We start from the raw sequence: 11770 nt of genomic DNA, 5'->3' as shown, positions 1-11770 counted from the left end.
CACAAATTAAGATATTTTAGTTGAAATCCGATAGCTCCGTGAGGCCTCCATAGGGAGCAATGTCACTTCCTCTCTCAAGATCCTTAAAGGTACTAAAATCATATCTAAATCAGTTCATGTGAGTACAGTGGTTCAATATTAATATTATAAAGCGACGAGAATACTTTTGGTGCGGCAAAAAAACAAAATAACGACTTATTTAGTAATGACCGGTTTCAAAACAATGCTTCAGCAAGCATCGGAGCATAAATGAATCAGTGTATCGGATCATGAATCGGATCGCGGGTCAAACCGCCAAATTGCTGAAATCACGTGGCTTTGGCGCTCCGAACTGCAGATTCGACACACAGATTCACAATGCTTTTCTGAAGCATTGTTTTGAAATCGGCCATCACTAAATAAGTCGTTATTTTGTTTTTTTGCCGCACCAAAAGTATTCTCGTCGCTTTATAATATTAATATTGAGCCAGTGTACTCACATGAACTGATTTAAATATGATTTTAGTACCTTTATGGATCTTGACAGAGGAAGTGACATTGCTCCTTATGGAGGCCTCACAGAGCCATCGGATTTCAACTAAAATATCTTAATTTGTGTTCCGAAGATTAACGAAGGTCTTACGGGTGTGAAACGACATGAGGGTAAGTAATAAATGACAGAATTTTCATTTTTGGGTGAACTAACCCTTTAATTTCTCTCTCACTCTGTCTCTCTCAGGCTGCGTTTAAGTCCAATTTTTATGTCCTTCCATCGCTAATTTCCCTCCTTCTCGTTCACTAGGATGTACGTCATTGTTTATGTTGCACGAGTTGCGGAATCTTTGCAGTGGGTTTAAATGGAAAGCCCTTGATCACTTGGAATCCACAAATGGAGCTGATTTATTATTTACATTTTTTTTTTTACGCACCATTCTATAGGGCTGCATGTATGCTTGGGCTGTTGGAGAAAATATACAAAAAAATACACAACCTAAAATGACGACAATACAATAAACTATAACGGTAAGGTTATGGTAGATACAAGTATTATGTGGTTAAACGTCAAAATAACTCCAATACCAAACTCTAGAGTTGTGTTGGGTAAATTAAGCTCGATCTGCTGTGACGTCACAGACATGTTGCATTGTGGTCTATGGATCTGCCTAGAGTGTACATATTGAGTAGTCTCGCTCCCTTGGTCAAAAATCGAAGAGTCAAGGGTCTGTCCAAATAAACTTCCCTCGCCCACTTGACGAAGTTGAAAGCACTTCAAAATGGAGGATTCGCCCAATGGGAAGTGCTTAAGGAAATCCGCGTGATGTCTAAAAGTGGAGTTAAACGCAGCCTTAAACTAATGTCTTATTATTTTACATGAATTGAAATTGCACAGAAGTAAACCTCCATCTTTGGAGATATTGTAGTACAAAAAAGGCCATTGAAGAGCTAAAATTTGAATTGATTTTGTGCATCTGAAAGAACATGTTTCTCTTACAGGTTGTGAGGGAGAGTAAAAGGTGCAAATCTTTACTATTTTTTTATGTTTTGCGTACTTTACTAGTGTGTATTATTCCTAGTTTGCTGCTTATTAAGAAAGACTTGGGATGCTTGTGGCCTTTTCATTTTTTATTTTTGAAATATGTATATTTAAGTGAAAGGAAGAAAGATTTATATTAAGAAGGATTTGTAATAAATAGTAAGTGATAGCAAGAGATGATTTGCACTTCAGAATTTGAGTAGTTTTTCTTCTTGTCTGTTTAATTTTTAAAGAAACCACTCACCATGCAGTTATCTTGGAAAGACATTATAAAACCAAACTCAAGAAATATATTCACTTTTTTCCTAAATTAGCACTCAACATGTAATACTTAAACTTACCCATACTTTCAATGTATTAAAACAATCATGAGTGTGACTGTTCCTACATTTTAATTCTATACGCTAGTATGTCTTGGTTAACTTTGTGTACATGCAGTTGGCAGTTGTGCTGGTTCTGTCAGCAGAATAATAAACAATTCAAAGACTAGAGTCTAGCGGTGCTAATAAAATGAGGCTGTATTTTGTCATTTATTGTATTGGGTAGTATTTATTGTCTGTAACATAATAAAATGACAATTTCAATAGTGAACTAAATGAAACATCACACCAAGCATTTTTGTGTTTGTTTTTGCTTTACTTTGAAAGGCAAATATTTCTCTCATACAGAACACAACAGAAATGTCACAATAATCTTAAAAAACAATAAAATAACACAACAGAGCTCTGACCATAATTAAAGTGTTCAGAAACAGCATTTCCAAAGCTTTATTTTCAAAAGATCTATGCCGGTTGCAACACAGGCTTACTGGAAAAATGTGCCATTTTTGCAAAACTCAAAAAATGTACACACTGTAAAAAAGAATTGTTGGTTTAACTTAAAGGTACAATCTGTGATATTTTTTCCGCTAGAGGTCGCTAGAAGCCTATTCAAAACAAAGGCGTAGTTTGATGACGCCAAGTTTTAGAGCGGAAACTTGGGACATGTGGTCTCCATCTCAACGGATAGTGCAAAAGAATAGGGATTGGAGTCTGGAAGAACTCATGTTCATGGATGCGATTATTAACGTTACTGTAGTATGAAGCAGAGCAGGACCGATTGTTGCGGGAGCTGAACTAGGAGCTGGAGCGATTGATCAACACACGCCTCACGAGCAGCGGGACTTTTATTATGACACAGTCGCCGGCGCCGCTTCCGCTTTTCCGGAGCTTACGGGAGCTGTCCTTGTCGACAGAACCAGCGGCAGATGGTAAACAGTAATTATGTTCCATAAATAAGTAACAATCCACCATAAAACGTGCAAGAAGTAAATAAGGAACTGCTTGAAGCAAGCTAGTGGTTTGCTGGACGCTAGACACTACTTCCGCAGTTGTCCATGACACTGTTGTCATGTGGTTTCTACGTCAGTAAAGGCGGTAATAAAGGTAACTGACGTCATTGACAGGCGACTGCACTGCCCCGTGTCACTGTTTAGAATGGGAATTTTCTCATTATTTACATGTAGTTGAAAACATTAGAGATATTGTTAGTAATCAGCTGGACAAAATATATAACACTAGCCTAGTGGTTTTTGGATATTTTACTGCAAAAATTTTACATATTGTACCTTTAAAGTAAGTTACCTGGTTGCCTTAGAATTTTGAGTTCATTGAAATTAAAAATGTGAGTTAATACAATGAAGGCGATTGGTTTAATAAACAGAAACTCAAAATATTATGTTATCTGAACCACATTAATTACTGAAGTTGATTTGACAAAAGAAAAAATGTTGTGATAGCAAGTCATGAAAATAATTTTCAATTTGCTGCAGTTTCCAGCTGAAATGAACACTAGTGGCAGTAAAACAACAACTTGTATTCATTGTAATTGAACAAATTAGAATCACAGGGGCAGATTATCGATTAATAAAGACATATGTAGGCTATGGCTTTTAGTAGTAGTAAACTTGCTCGGTAGCTCACCTGGTACAGCATTGCAGTTGTGATGCAGAGCGCTTTTGGGTCCGAGTGCCGTGAAAAATGAGTCAAAGATAAAAAAGCTCTCAGACTTGTAGAAGCAAGTTAAAGTAGTATGGTTGCTTCAGCAAATGTTTTTCCCCCCTCATATTTGCTTTTGTTAACTCTATCGGTATAGGTTTCTTGGTGGTACGTTATTTTCAAACACTATAGCGCATTAACCTTTTAACGCCACTCACTGAACATTTCATTTCCATACGTACAACAATGTACATACATAAAACATTAGCAGATTCACGTTCATCTGTTTCAGATAAAACTGAACGTGCTTTTATCGCCACTAATTGGACATTTCATTTTGAAAGTGCTGTGAAACGTGCAAGAAGCAACATATCATTTTGCAGAAATGTTGCCATTGGTACGTTTTTCCAATGAGCCTGGGTTGGATGGCTTTTTCTTTCTGTTCCAAATGATAAATGATTCATAATGTGTGTTTAAATGTTGAATATCATGTGATCACTTTAATGGAATGAGTCTGAGAACAGATGTTCTATCCTCTTATGTTTTGTGCTGGTTCAGTCTTCACTTTGTCTCATGCTATAATAGCTGATTTTAAATCAGCAGAGAGTTTATTCTTCTTTCCTTTACACTGAATCATTGGACAGCACTGGCATAGACTCACATTTTTGTGAGTCGAAGAGTGTTGAGACGAACTCCCAGAACTGTTGCACCAGATGCATATTGAATCTCCCTCAGTATGCCGTTCCACTTCCTCTCGCCCTCATCATACCTGTGAACAAACATCAACTTTTTTATTTGAACATTTTGGATTGTAGTAATCATGTATATGTGCTCAAATCATGTATGTTATACCAAAAAATACCTGTAGGGCCTATATTAGTGGAGATGCACAATATATCAGTACCATATTAATTACAGCTGATGTTGTTTTAAATTTATTGATATTGAATATTTTATTGTGCATGCTCATTACAAAGTTCATTTGTAGCATTTAAAGACAAAATAATATACAACGCAGCAAAATCCCCAGAGTTAAATCAACTCTGTTCAGATTACATATGGTCCCTCTCTACTTAGTGTTAAACACTGAAGCAGAGTTAAAGTTAATGAGATAATTACGAGATTAAATTTGATTGAGCATTAGTGATGAACACCTGCTGTTAACAAGCAGAATCACTGAAGAGAAACACAAGAACTACAACTGACTTCAGCCACAGCCTTAGATGAAATCAACTGAAGATAAAAGACACAAAATCTCTCAAGATCTGATTAAACAACTCCACAAACAGCATATCATCTCATTAACTTTAACTCTGCTTCAGTGTTATTTTAACTCTATGTAGAGAGGGACCATATGTTCTCTGAGAAGAGTTGATTTAAATCTGTGCTGTGTACATCCCTTTTTACACTATCGATCAAAAGATTGGGTTCAGTGTGATTTATTTTTTTATTTAAAGAAGTTAACACTTGAGAAATGAATATATATTTACTGTTATTTCTGATCAATTTAATAACAGTACACAGTAAAATCTCCAGAGTTAAATCAACTCTGTTCAGATTACATATGGTCCCTCTCTACTTAGTGTTAAAGTAACACTGAAGCAGAGTTAAAGTTGATGAGATAATTAAGCTATTAATTAAGGGATGATTGAACATTAATGATTAACACCTGCTGTTAACAAGCAGAAGAAAAGAGAAACACAAGAACTACAAGTGACTTGAGCCAAAACCATTTCATTGAAATCAACTGAAGGTAAAAGACATTAAATCTCTCAAGATATGATTTACTTATTACTAACCATATTGACTTTATTTCTGTCACATGTCTAAATAATTTCTTATTGATAATTAACAGAGGTTTAAATGTTGGTGTTTTATTGGTCAATAAATTATGCCATCATCATGGTGGTCAGGTTTTGTTTTAGTTGGGCTCTTGACCTTTTTATGTTTTTAAAATAATTTGTGTTTGAGCAATTGCAATAGTGTTTTGCAGCAAACACTTGTGCATTGCCGAATCAAAAGACTAAAGGAGCAGTTATTCTGCTTGTTAACAGCAGGTGTTCATCATTAATGTTCAATCATCCCTGAATTAATAGCTTAATTATCTCATTAACTTTAACTCTGCTTCAATGTTATTTTAACACTATTCAGAGAGGGACCAAATGTTCTCTGAGCAGAGTTGATTTAACTCTTGATTTTACTGTTTAAAGACAATATTAGCAATATTACCAAATATTTCTGTTACAAATAAATGCTGTTCTTGTGAATTTTATTCATCAAAGAATCCTGAAAAAAAAAGTTTCAGTTTCCACAAAAATATTAATCAGTGCAACATTTCATCATTTGTAATAATAAGACATGTTTCTTGAGCAGCAAATCAGCATATATAGAATGATTTTTGAAGGATCATGTGACACTGAAGGCTGGATTAAAGATGCTGAAAATTCAGCTTTGCATCACAGGAATAAATTACATTTTAAAATATATTCAAATAGAAAATAGTTATTTTTAATTATATAAATATTTAATTGCTGTTTTTACTGTATTTTACGTCCCTCTACTTAAAGACTGACTGGTTTAGTGAATGAGCGCCTCACCTCCAGATGTCATTCATCTCCTGCGGCATGAGATCATCGCTGTCCTCTTTGGGGAACATGGCAAAGCCACCCACAGCATAGAGGACTCCACCCACAGTGACCAGGCTCGGGGAACTACGTTCCTGTGGAAACTCCACAAACTCTGACCACCTGTAAGATAGAGAAGGTTGTGGTTAATAGCTAATAATGTTGAGTTTGTCCCACAAGTCAATGCGTATCATAATACTCAATAAAAACAGCAGGTTTTTAGCATACATTGTATGCGGCCACAGGCCACTCTTACTTGTTGGTTTTGATGTCATAGACCTCAGCGCTGCCTGTGAGGCCAGTGTCGGTGACACCAGCTGCCACGTAGATCTTGTTTTTGTGGATGGTGACCCCAAAAAGTGAGCGTGCAGTATTTAATGGAGCCAGATCTGTCCACTGATGCTTTTTAGTGTCATACATACACACTCTATTCAAACACTGTCTACAAAATAAGAGAAATATGTGTAACTGTGAGATATGTAGCATACTGTAAAGCTTACACTACTGTTTAAAATTTTGGAGTAATTAAGATTTTTTTAAGTCTCTCAAGGAACAGATATTTATTTCAAGTTTCTTTGATTAGAAATTGTTTGTAATATTATAAATGTCTTTACTGTCATTTTTGATCAATTTAATGTGTCCTCTTACTGACCCCAAACTTTTGAATGTTTATCAGTTTCCACAAAAATATTAAGCAGCAAAAACTGTTTTCAAGATTGATAATAATAAGAAATGTTTCTTAAGCAGCAAATCGACAGATTGATAGGATCATGTGACACTGAAGGCTGGAGTAATGATGCTGAAAATTCATCTTTGCCATCACAGGAGTAAATTACATTTTAAAACAATGTTTTTTATTGTATTTTTGATCAAATATACGCAGCCTTGCAAGGTGAGCATAAGAGACCTCTTTTAAAAACATTAAAATATCTTAATTATTCCATAAGTTTGACTGGAAGTGATGTTAAATCCACATTTCAAAACAGAAGGCAGAAATAGCTTATAAACTTACTTGTTCTCCCCCTTTCCTCCGATTACATAGATCATTTCATTATGAGACACTACTCCGTGGCCATATACTGGGTAGGGAAGAGGATCTGAATCGGCCCATTTAAGACACCTTAAAAAAACAGGGCTACTTGAAGTATCTGTTTGGAAAATTCTTGATTCAATAAACACAAAAGACAAATGTACAGCTGATCTTCAAATAATTAACATGGCATCAGTACTTACTGTCTGTCATAAACCATGACAGTTTCCAGAATGTGTTCTCCTTCCTTCATTTCTCTCCCTCCAATCACAAAGATGAAGTTTTCAGCCTCACCCATCCCGAACAGGAAGCGCGGGGAGGGTATGGGAGGCATGCCCATCCAGTCTGATGTTGCAGGGTCAAACTGTGTGATACGGGACAGTCTATATGAGCATTTGCTGATAATTTAAAGACCCCATTAAAGCAAAATTAGCATACTTAAGCATACTTAAAATTACATTTTCTCCTATGGGAAAATGAATCAAAAATACTGAAGACTCATCCTACACTATACAGATTTTTTCCTTATCAAAAAAGCTCTCTACAATGAGATTGTCCCTCCCTCTAATAATACTTGAAACCAGGTAGAAAATAACAAATCTTGTGGCCTAACTAGATCCTCGACTAGTCCTGCCAAAACTTTCAGTTTCACAGAAAATATGTCAATGTCTGTTAGCTGAGAAGTCATTCCCAGAAAACACAAAACGTTCCCTTAATGTTAGGGTATGGTTCCAGTTTGGATGTTTCTTTGGGAACCAATTACTAACGTTCTAGAAACATTGCAGGGAAGTTCTGGGAGGTTAGAGTATTATACAGTATGATTCTATAAACTTTTACCATACTGTTAAAAAAAATGTAAAACTTTCAAAATGTTAAATATATTTCTCTTCCAGCAAAATTAATGAATGAATAGTGATGACTCATCCTGAACTACACAGATTTTTATCCAATCAAAACATTTTGTCCAATCCCTACCCCTAATACCAACTGAAACCAGCTAGCAAATCATGCAATGGTTCTTCTGTTTTTTTGTTTTTTAAAAGAAAGTGATGATCCCATCTAAATATCCTTCCCAGGCTTTCAGTTTCATAGAAAATACATTATCAACACAGGACAGAAAACCAATGATTTATGTGGGGTCTTTACCTTCACTTATTTCCATATATATGTAAATATAGCTGGGTAGATGCAAAAACACACTAATCTGTTTGCTAATGTTGCCTCTGACGACATAAACCTTACAGTGTGTAGAATGAATGATTCTGAGAAAAGAATGAATGAAAACTAGCAATAAATGAAAGAAAGTAGTCTTTTACCTGCAAAAAGTATGAATAGATCTGTTCGTCTTTGCTTTGCTCATCAAAAAAGAGTCCACCTGCCACAAATATCTGGTTTTCCTTTGTGACCAGACTGCAGTGGTTTTTAGGGATTTGTGTAGAGAGTGCCGCCACATAACAATCATTTCCCGTCGGGTCATAAGCCACTGATGCGGTGCTATTGATCAAGAAGATCAAGTCTCTCAGGAACATCCCGAACCGCAGATTGTCATTCAAGATGCCTGGAAGTAGCTCCTCCTGCTCTTCTTCCTCTTCATCTCCCTCCTTCTGTCCTTCCTCACCAGCACTCTTTTTGCTTTTGGTCTTCTTGACTTCTGGAAGCTTCCCAGCATGGGCGTCTTTGACTAGTTGCAGTTTCTTGGTGATCTCTGGGTTCGAGCTCAACCATTCATGTTTCTCCACATTTTTGGTGAAGTAGTCCTGAGGAACCAGGCGTAATCTGATGCAATCCAGCAGACCCGGTAGGTCCTCCAGCCTCTTTTCTTGGTCATGTCCAACCCACTTGATCAAAGCCTCAAAAACTTCTTGCTCCGTTTCTACGTTCAAAGAGTCAGATGCAATAACAGCCGCCAATTCGCTCGGAATCAGTTGCAGGAATTCTTCATCCCGAGCAATAAGTTGGAAGCGCTCGCAAGCGAAGTTCCTCGCAGATATGGCCAGACGAGGACAGTCAAGCATCAGTCCTAGTCGAAAAATCGCCAAACAGTTGCTCAAACTCAGTCTCTTTTGCAGGAACGAGACGCATACAGTGAAAATCGATGGGATCTGAAGCAAGTTGGCCAAAGCGAAGATGTCCTGCACGTTTTGCTCCGTCACATTGATGTTTGAGGTGTAGAGGTACTTCAAGATCATCCCCATTACACCAGGCTCCACATCCTCCAATACGATCTCCTTCTGTTTACTCTCCTCCACACCTGACTTGAAGAAAGCTCTGAAGTATGAGCTGCAAGCAGCTAGGACCAACCGGTGGCATGGAAACTCTTTGTCTTTTATCTTCAACACACAGTCAACCATCATATCGCTCTCCAGAAGATCGTATAGACCATCTTGCAGCAAAGTTTGCTGGTACATGCGCGGCTCCTCCATGGGATCTATGGGTAGAGCCATATTGATCGCGTACTATCCCTGATGGTCACAATGAAGTAAATGGCTAGTCCAGCGCTCTCTGTTCCGCACTTCTGTTAGTGGTTGAGAAAGAAGAGGCAGGGTTGAATCAGTTCCGCTTTGCTGTCAGGAATACAGGCTTCATCAGCTGTTCCTGTACTTCAACCAAACTCCAACTGGGGTCTATTTATAGGTCCTTCACAAAGATGTGGAATCCATACTTGTACATGTGAAACACAACCCCCTGACCTGTGCAACAGCTGACACACTTCCCCATGGGAGACAGCAGTCAGAAGAAACACTGGCCTTCTGGGTGAGATCACAGGCCACTACATAGGACCTTTATGATATTATGAATCACCCTTTTGATTTATTATTTTTATAGACTATATGATGGATAATGGGATAATTTGGGATAATGGGATAATTTTATTACATGGATTCTCATATTGTAATATAATTTTCCATACATTTGGTATCAAATATCCTACCCTGGAAAATGGCCCAAAATTATACAATTTAAAAAAAAAAATCAGTAACAAATTAATGTTGTGATGTTATTTCCATCAAGTGGTACATCAGTTTTTGGTCAAAATCTTGTATTGACAATACAAGAGGTGAGCACTCTGTAAAGTCTATTCCGGAACATCCCAAAGACTTTCAGTGAATTTAAGGTCTGGACTCAGAGGTGCCAGAGGTAGCTTTGTCATCCTGGAATATGGCCATGATACGTCTTCCTACATGGTTGTTTAAGAAATGAAAAGCTACACGCTCCTTCAATTAGGGTTAAAAGAACTGATCCCAAACATATAACATACTAGAAACATAATAATCAAAGCAATAATGATCCAGTCATAGACTCTTAAAGGGATAGTTCACCCAAAAATGAACATTCTGTCAGCATTTACTCACCCTCAAGTTGCTCCAAATCTGTATAAATTTCTTTGTTCTGTTGAACACAAAAGAAGATATTTTGAAGATTGTAGGAAACTGAACAGTTTTGGAGCACCATTGACTTCCATTGTATTTTTTTTCCTACTATGGAAGTCAATGGTTCCCCAAAGCAGCCTGGTTACTAACTTTCTTTAAATATCTTCTTTTGTGTTGAGCAGAACAAAGAAATTTAAACAGATTTGGAACAACTTGTGGGTGAGTAAATGATGACAGAATTGTCATTTTTGGGTTAACTAACCCTTTTAGTACTCTCCCTCATGTCGTTCCACACCTGTAAGACCTTCATTCATCTTTGGAATACAAATTCCATTGACAGCAAGACAATTAACACTTTCAATGCCCAGTTCATTTGACCACAGTGGTTCAACCTTAAAGGTGCCCTAGAATTAAAAATTGAATTTATCATGGCATAGTTGAATAACAAGAGTTCAGTACATGGAAATGACATATAGTGAGTCTCAAACACTGTTGTTTCCTCCTTCTTATATAAATCTAATTTGTTTAAGACCGCCGAAGAACAGGCGAATCTCAACATAACACCGACTGTTACGTAACAGTCAGGGTCATTAATATGTACGACCCCAATATTTGCATATGCTAGCTCATGTTCAAGGCATTACACAAGGGCAGCCAGTATTAACGTCTGGAGGTGCACAGCTGAATCATCAAACTAGGTAAGCAAGCAAGCAAAACGGCGAAAAATGGCAGATGGAACAATAATAACTGACATGATCCATGATATCATGATATTTTTAATGATATTTGTGAATTGTCTTTCTAAATGTTTCGTTAGCATGTTGCTAATGTACTGTTAAATGTGGTTAAAGTTACCATCGTTTCTTACTGTATTCACGGAGACAAGAGCCGTCGCTATTTTCATTATTAAACACTTGCAGTCTGTATAATTCATAAACACAACTTCATTCTTTATAAATCTCTCCAACAGTGTAGCATTAGCCGTTAGCCACGGAGCACAGCCTCAAATTCATTCAGAATCAAATGTAAACATCCAAATAAATGCAATACTCACATAATCCGACGCATGCATGATGCATGATGAACACTTTGTAAAGATCCATTTTGAGGGTTATATTAGCTGTGTAAACTTTGTTTATGCACTGTTTAAGGCAAGTGTGAGCTCCGGGGGCGGAGAGTTTGATACACGCTCATAACCACTGATTCGAAACAAAAGAGTCATAAAGCTTCGAAGCTTCATGAAGCAGTGTTTTGAA

At 37.0% G+C, this 11770-nt stretch overlaps 1 protein-coding gene across 1 annotated transcript; it reads right to left on the bottom strand.

Moving 5' to 3' along the window:
- Window positions 1-655: 655 nt before the first annotated feature.
- klhl40b (kelch-like family member 40b) lies at window positions 656-9844 on the bottom strand. The gene is made up of 6 exons (XM_067378110.1): window positions 8460-9844; window positions 7347-7507; window positions 7126-7233; window positions 6370-6555; window positions 6087-6236; window positions 656-4258 (listed from the first exon to the last, which is right to left on the bottom strand). The coding sequence occupies exons 1-6, from the start codon at window positions 9585-9587 to the stop codon at window positions 4147-4149; spliced, it is 1845 nt and encodes a 614-aa protein (XP_067234211.1). The 5' UTR covers window positions 9588-9844; the 3' UTR covers window positions 656-4146.
- Between the last annotated feature and the right edge of the window lie 1926 nt (window positions 9845-11770).

Source organism: Chanodichthys erythropterus, chromosome 23 (genome assembly GCF_024489055.1).
Source record: "Chanodichthys erythropterus isolate Z2021 chromosome 23, ASM2448905v1, whole genome shotgun sequence".
Lineage (NCBI taxonomy): Eukaryota > Metazoa > Chordata > Actinopteri > Cypriniformes > Xenocyprididae > Chanodichthys > Chanodichthys erythropterus.
The sequence above is the reverse complement of the archived record's forward strand: the minus strand, read 5'-3'. Positions and strand labels throughout refer to the sequence as shown.